At 38.3% G+C, this 12,500-nt stretch overlaps 2 protein-coding genes across 9 annotated transcripts in view; both read right to left on the bottom strand.

Annotated features, from left to right (window-relative positions):
• The window catches only part of LOC119573215, a 17,936-nt gene extending 15,631 nt beyond the window's left edge, over positions 1–2,305 (bottom strand). Inside the window, exon 1 of the mRNA XM_037920328.1 lies at positions 1–2,305. This exon is cut by the window's left edge and continues 617 nt beyond it. Within this exon, the coding sequence (XP_037776256.1) occupies positions 1–1,953 (1,953 nt within the window). The 5' untranslated portion in view covers positions 1,954–2,305.
• A 3,383-nt stretch (positions 2,306–5,688) lies between these two features.
• The window catches only part of LOC119573214 (ral GTPase-activating protein subunit beta-like), a 36,172-nt gene continuing 29,360 nt past the window's right edge, over positions 5,689–12,500 (bottom strand). For all 8 annotated transcript variants that reach the window (XM_037920319.1, XM_037920321.1, XM_037920326.1 and 5 more), the window contains 7 exons: positions 11,532–11,667; positions 9,859–10,020; positions 9,530–9,666; positions 9,272–9,401; positions 8,312–8,447; positions 6,518–6,634; positions 5,689–6,315 (listed from right to left, as the gene is read on the bottom strand). In XM_037920319.1, coding sequence (XP_037776247.1) covers positions 6,198–6,315; positions 6,518–6,634; positions 8,312–8,447; positions 9,272–9,401; positions 9,530–9,666; positions 9,859–10,020; positions 11,532–11,667 — 936 coding nt within the window. In that variant the 3' untranslated portion in view covers positions 5,689–6,197. The remainder of the gene's footprint in view (positions 6,316–6,517; positions 6,635–8,311; positions 8,448–9,271; positions 9,402–9,529; positions 9,667–9,858; positions 10,021–11,531; positions 11,668–12,500) is intronic.

Below are 12,500 nucleotides of genomic sequence, written 5' to 3'. Positions count from 1 at the left end.
TTCTTCTAGAGCCTCCAAAACGTGTGTTCTGTTCTTCGCCAAATTCTCGTTGCTGATGATCGACAGAATGTATTGCGCTCCATAGAATTCTTGTATGCCCTTATGAGGAAATCTGTGCCTTTCCACGTATTGCTCCCCCGACGAAGTCAACTCAACCACCAGAAAAGAGGACATCATATGCTTAATAGCAAGCCCAGTTTCGCTACATACCTGAAGCAGCCTATTCACATGCTCTTGGTCTAGATATATCATATTGTAACTCAAGGTAGCGAAAGAGCATTGGTACAGGACATCGAGAAACTGCTCGCATTTGCCTCTGATTTCTTCACTTGGGATGTAGTCAATGTCCGGGTCATCTAGTAGCCGCCTGTGTAGTTTCTCCACCATCAGAGAATGTACTTCAGCATACAGCACCGTTACACTCGTTACAGCGTTGATAGATTCGGGTCTAGTTACCCAAAGGTAAGTAAGTAGTACCAGGTTCAGTGGATAGACGAAGAACTCATTCAACTGAAGTGAAGCATTTTCAACATACTGCACAATGCTGTTCGTATTCCCTGCACTCATCCCTCGCCTCTTAAGCTCCTCGTGGTAAAGCTCTACGAATTTACCTCTTTTGTCACTGGGGATGCCAAGTAACTTGAAGTAATTTATCGTTAAATCATTCGGAATCATTCTCGATATTTCTTTAAGCTTTTCTGATCGAGTCGTACAAAGCACTGATATATCTGAATTTTTTTTTAAATGAAGGATTTCTTTAAAAAATCGTTTAGATGCGCTGTTCAGTTCGTCTAAACCGTCGATCAGAAGGAGGACTTTGAGACCCAGCAAACACCGAACCAAATCCGACTTGTGAAATCGAGTCGACGTTAAGGGCATCTGAGAGACCAGGAAATCGGCTAGAGAATCTTTGTAAGGATTGTGGCATTCGAAGTATAACACGAGGTGATAATCTGACAGTTCCCTAATGACATTTGTCTGTTTCTTCCAGTCTGACATTATAAACTTCAGCAGAGTGGTCTTTCCGGAGCCTGGATCACCTTCCACAAGGTGTACTACAGGTTTTTCCTGTATGCTTTGTTGACTAGAATTAATGCTATGGTTATCTAGATGATTATTTGTTTCATGACTGTACACCAATATATCTCTGTAGTCTATAGCTTTTCGCACTCCAGATTCGATTGAATACATTTGTATGTCGATGAACACTCTGTCGACTTTCAGATGGCAGTCGCCTCCACTGATGAAGGAGACTGGATTCAAGTTTAGAAGATTATTCCTGCTGAAGATTTTTGCAACTTCCTTAGCTCCGTCAGTCGACATGATTTCCCTGAGGTCCTCAAAGAGCAAATCATTTTGGTACCGGAGGACGTCCGTCTGAGCAAACGGATGCTCTCTGATAGCTGTGATCGCCTCGCTGACCTGCTCGATCAGAGCGTCCACTTCTGAGTGCTGGATGCAGTACAAGTCCCTGCCAGCCTTTAGGGTAGTGACCAGAACGTCTCTCAGTTTCTCCAATCTTCTAACTATCTCGGAATTGCTGATTTCGTGGTCGTTGTGAGCCAAGTTATTACGGGAGTTTTTAATGTAATTCACGAGGAACTCGAGGCGTGAAAAGTCTTCAGATGTCCACACGCTATCGGAGGCTGGCGCGACACCGGCGCAAGTATACTGTATCAGCTTGTACAAGAGGCTGATGTCTAACTCATCGCCGCAGCTGTGGTATTTGAGCTTCTCTCTCTGCGCACCATCGAAAATGGTCTTGTATTTTTTGTTGGTATAGCCGAGATTCTGGAGCAGATACTCCTCATACGTTATTTCTGGAGCCTTTTGGCACCCCCAGTTGAGGATGGCGAGCATGACGCATCGCGCCGGTCCTCGATGGGCTTTGTACAATCTAAAGGTATTGTGGTCCTCCTGCTGGATCCCCGTGCTTAGTCTGGTCAGCGCCATCTCCGCAGTGAATCATAAAACATTTAGGCTCATACTTCTCATTGTCAGTTTTCTATATCTTGGCAATAGCCAAAAACACATTCAGTGAATGGCATCACATTCCCAATCTTTACCGCTTTCGTTTTACCTTTCTAACATGTTTGTTTTTGTTTTTGTTTTTTTTTTACTATGTATTATTTCATGCATATTCCCATTGTCTGATCGCACTGTCTTTCAGATCACCATACCACCCACATGCGTTACAGTACTACCAGTCACACGACACGCTAAAGAACGAGGAGAGATTTGCCAAGACAGGACTGCGCGCGCCGCCGTTGGACAAGTGACTCCCTAGCACGCCTTTCGGGGTATCAACAAAGCATCCGGTTTCCTGACTGGCGTGTGCGTGTGCGTGTGCGTGTGCGTGTGCGTGTGCGTGTGTGTGTGTGTGTGTGTGTGTGTGTGTGTGTGTGTGTGCGTGTGCGTGTGCGTGTACGTGTGCGTGCGTGCGTGCGTGTGTGCGTGTGCGTGTGCGTGTGTGTGTGTATGTGTGTGTATGTATGTGTGTGTATGCGTGTGTGTGTGTAAATTACAGTTCGCTGCACAAGAATAATAATAGTTACCATTTTTGTAGTAACTGCAAAAAATACATAAATATATCCCAAAAGCAAGATGAGGTATTACTATTTCTCACTGGTGATCTTCCTAACGTGTTTAATCTTTCGCCCATCCCTTCCTCGCTCTCACTCTTCATTTATAATACAAGTACATGCAATACATAAAAAATATATTTATGATTATTCCCATCTGCAGTTCCTCAGGGGGAGCATTTTTGCCAGTGAGGTCACTTCACGCTGGTAGAGGCAGTGGTACATCCTGTGTGAGAATAAACGTTTTGTAACTCTGTATTCATCAACTTCCTCTGGTCTAGCTACCACATTCGCAATTCGAAATCTCTAAACCACTGTCTAATAATTTTGCCATCAAAACAAATGTTGGATTTCTTGTATATACTAATGATTTCAAGTAAAGTAGCTTCACTGGTCATCCTCTACGACATTCTGTGATCTGCATAGAAAGTGTAATCTGATTTCATCTCACAATGCCTCTAAAACGCCAAGACATTCTGATTAGTTCTATTCGCTGTATCTGAATCCACTCTCTCATCAAATTCTTTTACTTGAAAATCCCGTCATCCACATAAATCTACCGCACTTTCATTTTTCCCACGAAAATATACAGTGAGAAGTTTATTGTGCACTGTATATTAATCTGTATGATTTCCCAACTTCTCGATATCTATTTCCAAGTATAAGCTACTGAAATTATTTTTCAATTCTACTATTTTTTTCAATCATTGTAGTTAACTTTCTTAGTAAATAATTTCTCTCGGCCTGTGGATTCAGTAACTTTCATTCATCGTAGTACTATTATTTCCATCCTACCCTCTTTATGCCTATTCAACAAGGCAGCTATTGAGTATCTCCAAACAGGATATCAGGGCAGAACTACAATGAATAAAGCAAGTTCTTATAGCCCCCTACAGCTTCCTCTGGTGAATGGTTAATGGTTACAAAGCAAAATGTGCTAGACATGGTTGGAAAGGGAGCGACTCTCCGCCAATATAATCATCAAGGGTGAGGTCATGTCTACAAAAAAGAATCTTGGCAATATTAGTGGAGGATTTACTAGCAGCCTCAAGAGGGAATGGTGTAGCACTGTACTGATACTGCATCATAATCCATAAATCTGACCAAACCCTGTCATGGACAGGGTAGTTTGTCAGGGAGATGGAGATCGTTCCGGTGCAAGTATTGCGAGAGGGATGAGGCTGGGCAGGAATATGTTTCCCAGTGAAGTCATTTAAGGTTGATAATGCTTTAGCTTGGGATTCGGATGTAACTGTGACAAGAACAATCAGGGTGGCTACAGAAGAAAACTTTGCCTGTTTTTGGAGGCATTGCTGGAAGAGAAGATTGTTAGAGTATGGGGATGTAGAGGGATCACGAAAAATCGATCCCATTTGGCTGGGCTAAAAAGAGTATTCAAAGATTGTAGAGGTGGGGGTAGTAGAAGGATGGGGACGTGTGGATGAGGGAGTAGTATTAGGAGAGGTGATACTGCGGAGAGGTGGACAATAAGACTGCAGATTAGTAATAAGGGAAGAAGGGATAGTAGATGAAGAAAGCTGAGGGGGTGGAGATGAAGTAGAGGATGTTGGGAGAGGAGGAATGTTTTCTGAAAGTTTACTAATGATCTGGGGTTGGTGAACCAGGAGAATTAAAAATTAGGGACAAGCCTTTATGCTCTTAAAAAGGGTTCAAAACCTTCATTACTGCCCATGGTAAGCCTGGAGTATGTTGCGGAGCGAAACAGTCCACTTCTCAGGGTCCCCTTGAGGGTTATGGGATAGACAATTAAAAAGGGGAATACTGTGCCCATGGCTTCCCTAGGCCTTTCACAACTAGCAAAAAATCAGCCTTTCAACCTTTCAATACAGTTCTCACACCTAAGGAAGTGAATAGTAGAAATGATTAGAGAAGAAAAGGAAACAGAAAGGGGAAGAAAAGACATTGTAAAATTAGTTGACTGCAGGACTGAGGCCCAAGGCTGGGGTGATCCCCAGTGTTGAGTCCCAGTCTCGTTCTCCTAAGCCCCCCCACCCCCCCCAAGCAACAATGGGCATAGGAGTGTAGGGGGGGGGGGGTTAAATCACATCTTCCATTCCATTAAAAATCTAATCTGCCTCATCTACCTTACTCAGCAGAATATTCTCCAGTTTTAATGTTTAATGTTCTAATTAATGTTTTAAACAACTGTGCTAGACATCAAAGGTCACATAGCACTATGGTAGAGTATTATGGTGTGAGGGATTTAAAGTTCTTTATTAGTACTTTTCATGACACTAACCTCCTGAGATTCCCTCGTGAGTGTTTATTTGTGATTGCTGACTAAAAACAGATTGTATTTTATTCAAAAAGCATTTTAACTCCTTTGGTATGACTCAAGAGCATTCGCTTTCTTTCCTTCTATCTTTCTCACCTTCGCTCTTTTTTCCTTCATTCTTTCTTTCCTTTATTCAGTCTTTCCTTCATTCTTTCTCACCTTATCTCTTTTCTTCATTCTTTCTTTCCTTCATTCTTTCTCACCATAGTTTTTTTTTTTCTTCGTTCTTTCTCACATTCGCTCTTTCTCTCCTTGGTTCTCTCTCACCTTCACTCCTTACTTCTCTCTTTTCTTTTTTACTTCTTTCCTTAATCCTCCCTTCATTCACTCCATCTTTCACCTATTACTCTTTCACTTTTATTGATAAATTTAGCAGGAAGGGAAGAAATCTGGTTATAATAAAAAAACAAATAATGTTGTATTTTTATACATAGAACATTATTGACAATATACTGATGTAATTTGTAATCTGAAGAGAGAAAGTGTTAACAGGTAAAAAATATAGTATAAAGTCAACAATGCAATTAATATTAAATTAATATTTACCTTGATTAACTGTTAATTAACATATTTGAGTTTTAAAATAAATTAATAACTATTTCAGAATTTATGTATTTCTAAATAAATTTCATAAAAAGAGGCAGAAAATGCACTCGCAAATCCATCTGATTCTTTCCCTACAAAACAAAATCTAAATTGAATTTTAAACACCTGCAGTGTTTCCATACCAAATACTTCAGTGTTTATCCACTGTGGGTAAAACATCTCCCATCCCTGCAGCTGAGTTTTTGGAAATAAAAACAAGAGAAATAGATCTGTACATGAACTTAGCATTCTTATGAGTTGGCTCAATTCCAGCCCAAAAATCATGTTAAGTTACTTTGAAAGATGACATTTATTTGAAAATAATACATTTTCACTTTTAAGAATCTAATACTGCTTGTCAAGCATAACATCAACTAAAAGTAACAATATAAATAATTAACAAAACATAAAAAAGACAATAGTGCATGTAAAGTAACCACATTATTTACAATGTCACAGCTATGTCTGACAGCTTCTCAACATAAAACACAAAACCACAACCTCATCTCAATTAATTGTTAAGCTCTGTTTAAAAGTTCAAAAATAATCAACTTGTGTATACATAATACAAGCAAATTAAATACAATAACAGTATATTCTATTCTTTGGTATTAAGTGCAAGTTCATCTTTGATTCCCTGGAAGAGCATAAATTGGTTTCAATACTATATCACAAAGAAGCACTTCACGTAAATCCTCCTGCCTATCACCTAGCAGATCTCTGGAGCTCTAATCTTAGCAAAGAGGACTAGTGAAGAGGTGCGTGTAGAACTCTGGCTCATTCATTTCATATCTGTATTTCTGGACCATCTCCTGGATGCGGAGCTTGCGTTGAACATGTGGAGGTTGATAGCTGTTGAAAATTAGTTCAAATTAGTCCTGACAACTGTCAGAGAAACTACAAAGGTAACATGGTGGAGTGACAAATTTTACATCTACTACTACCAGATATGTATATGAAATCTGTAAATCTGTTGATTTACACACACATTCATTAATGCATTCACTCACTCACTCAACTGTTTAAGTTAAAATGAATGAAACTTGTCACCTACCTATCACTCTCCAGCCGTTTACGTCTGCACATATTGAGAGCCGTCTGTCTCACCAAAGTCCCAAGAACACGCCTGCTCACAACCTGGCCATCCACAAGAGGTCCAGCCATGCTCAATCTGTTATGAAAAATACTACACTGTCAGAACTAGGGTTGAAAAATCAGTATTAAAAAACTTTTGAGTCCAATGCCACTCCAACTCCATTTTAAGGTACCACAACCTGTCTCTAACTACTTAAATCATGCCCAAAAGAGTTAGCTGGAAATTTCAACACAATACAATTCATATAACAACCTTTATTATTTATTTGTCATCAGAGTTAGTATAACTCTTACTCTGAATCAAACTCAGCCTTAGAATATAATACAATAACGGCTTCCAACCTATAATTCCTGTTCATCCTTCCATGCTTAGGAAAAAAATATAAAATAATAACATACAGGAAAAAAAAAATACTGCATAACCATTAACCTACTGAAAACATAGTACAGCCCTCTTTCCATAACAGTGGCAATAATAACTGGAGAAAACCTCCATTTCCTTAAAGTCAAACCCTTCAAATAGATTTTTCTTTAATCAGTTTTGTTTGAAAAAAGTTTTTTCCAAAAGTAATTAGTCTCTTGATTTCACCTGTTTAATCCATTCCTTGTTTTTTCATGACAAAAAAGGTTATATTTCTACTACTACTACTTACATTTTTATCACTATTATAATCATTATCATCAGTATTATTATCATAATGTTATCAACATTAATAAATAATAATAAACAAACACTTTTTTCACAAAAAATAAAGAAATGAAGTCAACAGGTGAGATCTGGTAGGTCTACTACCACTGTGGAGCCATCTTTGTGTAAACTAATCCAGTAAAACAAAACCACAGTGGATGTGTATTAACCTAATGTCTCCGGGAAAATGGTGTGCTCATTTTAGAATTTTCTGTGAAATGTTTCTGCACACAGATGACTCTGCTAGTGCTGAGCCACAAAGGTGAGACAAGTAGTACTCATAACTGGCTCATTGGTGACTTAGTACAAGTGTAGCCATCTATGTGTAAAAACAATTAATAAAGTAAACTCAATGTGGCATGGCATGTAAGTACTTACATGCATGCTTGTGGTTTAGTATAATCTTAAAACTGGAGGTAACAGTTAACATTTCCAACATGGCATGTACTACATTCCTATGTGCATTAATGACTACGTGGGCAGGCATGTAACTTACATGCCATTGTGTTTGGTATCTCACTGTATCATGCATGCATGGCTGACTATCTCTGGGCTGTTACTGCCAGGTGATTATGATGCCATGAGTTTTTTTTGTTACAATCATGGCAAAATATTATTTTTCTGCCACTGAAAATGTGATGAAGTCGTTTTTAACACTTTCTCATTTTTACTAAAAAAAGAAAGAAAAAAAAAAATACAACAAACCTACGATTTGAACTCCATGATACCACACACAGCTTATTTCATTCAGACTATAGAGCGAATAATGATCAACTATGGAGTCTATATAACAACAAAAATATCCTTCAGTCTTGATTTATCAAGAAATATGGCAAATAGAGACTTTAGAAAATAATGATAACTGAAAATACAACATATGCTCGTAGTATTACGAAGAAACGGCAAGGGATGCTGGTATTTGGCATGAGCGGTCGCGCATGCTAGGGTGATAATATAAGCCCCCGGCAGCAGGGCCCAGGCCACTATGAATACTACCCATCGGGACAGGGTTAATGGAATTCACTTGAAAAAAAAAGAAAAAAGTATCATTTAAGAAACACTTACTTAGCATTCTGACCCTGTAGTTTAATCCTGAAGAGTCCATTTGTGAGAGCATGAATGAATATAATATATATGACAGCTTCCTTTTCCTTCCATGAGCTTGACTCCCTGCCAGTTACTGTTTCAGGAAGCAGTTCATCTGGAAGGTCAAAAATAACATAAATATTTAACAGAACACTGAAAAGCATCTTACATAAGAAATTTATTCTGTATCTGCGAATATAGATGTCTTTCAGTTCAGCAGGTACTTTGATTAAAAATCATATGTGAATGAATATAAAAAAACATGCTACTTATAGCAGATTTTTACTTCACTATCCTGGTGCTCAGTCAGTATGTTCCTGTCACTAAACCTTTTATCATTTTATCCACTATTCTGTCACAGTCCAGGGTTTATATACATATAATGTTATAAAATATGGTAAATTATAATAGAATTACCAATACAAGTGTTTTTTTATAACAGTCTGTTTAACTGCAGGTTGTAATAGCGTTTTGTACTTACTGTCATCATTTTACTGATGACCAAAAAGTCAATTTCAATGTTTTTTTCCATTAATAAAAAAAAGCACCAATTACATGCAGGTCTGTTTGTGCACAATTGACAAATGTCTACACAATACAACTCAAGAACATTCCAAGGACAATCTCACTCCACAATGTTATCAGAGTTGGTTAATTTAGATGGCTTTAACAATTATAATAAATGATCATGTCCTTTTCTTTGAACTTCATATATTTAACTACAGAAAACCATTGGTCTTATACTAACATAATTAACTTTTTTATGAAAAAATATTCTATGAAAATAGTCTTAATTTATTTTTCCAAGTGACAATTCTATTCGAGCTGCAAGTTTTTATCTTACATCATTAAAATTGATAAGCAGCTAAACATAACCATATCTAATTTCCATCAAAAATTAAAATTTCATACTTCTGTCATGAATAAGAATTCACTTACTTCCTGGAAAAGTGTAGCAGTCATCAAAACTCTCCAGCCACACAATAAACACTTTGTGGTCACTGCATGCCATAGCACTTGTCTGTCTCCCAAATTTCCTATTCCTATTTTCACCATGTCCAAAAGACAACTGAAAAGAAAAGGTGTGCATATAGTCACATACCAGAACAAAAGCTAGAGCTTGAAAGAGTTACATAATTATCAAAACAGAAGTAAAACAAAGGAAAAGGTTACCGTACCTTCTAACATAAAACTGACCTGTGAAGTGTGTGAAGAGAGGGACGACCCTGCATCAACATCTGGATCGTAAGAAGGGAGTGAGTCAGAGCGTTCACTCCCAGACCCACCTCCACCTCCTGCAGCAACCTTTTCATTTGGGTCAAGGACAATCCCACCTGAAAAAGTCCATAATGCTTACATGTGGGACACAATCAGCAATACAAATTTACTAATGTACCAGTATATAAAGAGCAACTGTCTCCCTAAATTGAAATAACTGTAACTGAGGAATCTACATAAAACTGTGCCAGTATACAAACTCAAATATGAAAATGAAGAGAAGGATGTTGCCTCCATAATTCACCTACCAGGACTGGAAGTACTCCCTAGGGACTGCTGACTGCCTTGATTCTGTTGAGCTATGGCAGGACACGGCACTACAAAGGCTACCTCACTCAGGGCATCAGACCAATAAAGGACATGAGAACGGCCACTAAAGCAGCTGCCTCCATGATTCAAATCTGCCACTACTTTAGAGGTAAGACAAAAATAATAACATATAAGTCTTTATAACTACAGCAAGAATTCTAGTATATTAACCTTAAGTGCATTTGTCAGTTTACTGCATCTGCTGTGTGTTTGCTAATACAATGGAGCATTCTTCAAAAACGTACATTGATTTGCACATCATTTGCACATCTTTTTATAAAACACCTACATATTTTGTCTCAATTCCTTAGAAATACTTGATTAAAGGAAAAAATCATGGACTGCTATTCACCTATGTGGCAAATTTTCCTTCTTCTTTTTCTTAATATCTTTATTCTTTTGTGTTCATTAGCAGCCACAAAATACTATCTAGGAGGCTTTCAATAAAAATTCAACTACACCTTTTATCCATATCTCTAGCAACATTAACCCCAAAGAACTGTAAGCTCTCCAGCTCAACTGCAACCTGAGCCACAAAAAAGGCCTGATTTTTTGTTGCAATAAAGCAAATTTTAGTTGCTGGCAATTCAAGAACACACAAGAAAGTGTATATTTCATTTTCATATATCAAGAACATTAAGCATAAACTGAGTTCAAATCATGTTTATATAATAGAAAATAACAGAATATGTATTTAGATGTATGAATAATAAGAACACAATGATACACCACGAAGTAACCCTGTGATACATAATAGTATGGTGGGTGGATGGGGAATGTGGGAGAGGAAATAAGTTGTATGTTACTAGAATTACTACCTCCATTCCCTAAACTTTATATATAGAAGAAAGAGGCAGGAAAACATGACTGTATGATTGGCTGCAACAAGAGGAGGGCCTGTAAGAGAATATGGGTAGGAGGGTAATATTGTGGGTGTGATTGGAAACATACTGAATAGTACCAGAAATATTTGTACACTATATACATCACTATATTATATGGAAAAAAGACCCAGACAGGCCTTGCACAACTGTGATGAATGGTAAAGCCTGCACATGGTGTGTGAAGCACCAGTCATGACCAAATAGGACTAAAGAAGTTAAATATATCATGCAAAAGTTATTGATGTCAAGTATATAAATCTAAAATTGACAACAATTACAATTAATTTTCTTTTAAAAATTATGAAATAAATAATTAAGTACATCAATCAAAATCTTGGCTTTTAGGCAACAAACAAACATATGGAAATAAAAACTTTTTAACCCCCTGATTGACTACAGTCAAAAGCTATAGAAGTAAGATGATGAACAGCTATTGCAAGATTATGTCAATCACTCTTAGAAACTAAGTATCTAAATTTCAGACACTTTAAAAAGACCAAAATCACTTAAATTGGGTCCAAAAGAGTAACAATTTACCAATTATTATGCACCCTAACAACAGTGCTATGAGAAAAGTTCCTGGAAATACCAAGGGAAATCTTGAATACCAATCAACATTAGCACTGAGCTGCTAAAAGCCCAATCACAAAAACATTCCAGTAGACACACATGGCTTTAATAATTTCAAGTCTAAATACTCTCAACCACACAAAGGAACTGAGACATACCTTCTTGAGGTGGTGTGGTAACAGTAAAGGCTGTAGATACATGTCCTGTCCAGCCTGGGTGTTGATAAACATTGACCATCCATCCCAGCCCAGTCAGGAATTCAAGGAAGTGAGGGTGAACAGTGTTGGATGAAACCTGAGGGCATATTCAAAATTTCATTAATTCATTCATTCATTCATTTGTTCTCTCCCTCTCTCTTGCTCATTTATCTCTCTCAGGTCTCTCTGTCTCTCTCCTCATGTCTCTCTCTCTCTCTCTCTCTCTCCTCATGTCTCTCTCTCTCTCTCTCTCTCTCTCTCTCTCTCTCTCTCTCTCTCTCTCTCTCTCTCTCTCTCTCTCTCTCTCTCTCTCTCATGTCTCTCTCTCTCTCTCTCTCTCATGTCTCTCTCTCTCTCTTTCTCATGTTTCTCTCTCTCTTTTTCATGTCTCTGTCTCTCTCTCATGTCTCTGTCTCTCTCTCATGTCTCTGTCTCTCTCTCTCATGTCTCTGTCTCTCTCTCATGTCACACACATGTGCACGCACACACACACAAGCACACACGCACGCACTCGCATGTGCACTCACTCACACACACATGCGCACTCACTCACACACATGCGCACTCACTCACACACACACGCATGCACTCGCATTCACACACGCACACTCACTCACGTACTCACACACACTCACACACTCACTCATTCACACACTCTCACTTGCTCATTCACACACAATGACTCACTCACTTCATTCACACTCACACAATCACTCACTCATTCACACACAATCACTCATTCACTCACAATCACATCACCACACTACACATCACACACACTCACACACACAAACCCACTCATCACACACCCACCCACTCACATCATCACACTACACATCACTCACACACTCACACACTCACTCACTCATTCACACACACAATCACTCACCAAAAAACACAACATCACTCACTACACTCAACATCATTCAT

The sequence above is a fragment of the Penaeus monodon genome, chromosome 5 (assembly GCF_015228065.2).
Source record: "Penaeus monodon isolate SGIC_2016 chromosome 5, NSTDA_Pmon_1, whole genome shotgun sequence".
NCBI lineage: Eukaryota > Metazoa > Arthropoda > Malacostraca > Decapoda > Penaeidae > Penaeus > Penaeus monodon.
This window is presented reverse-complemented; position numbering and strand designations above follow the sequence as displayed.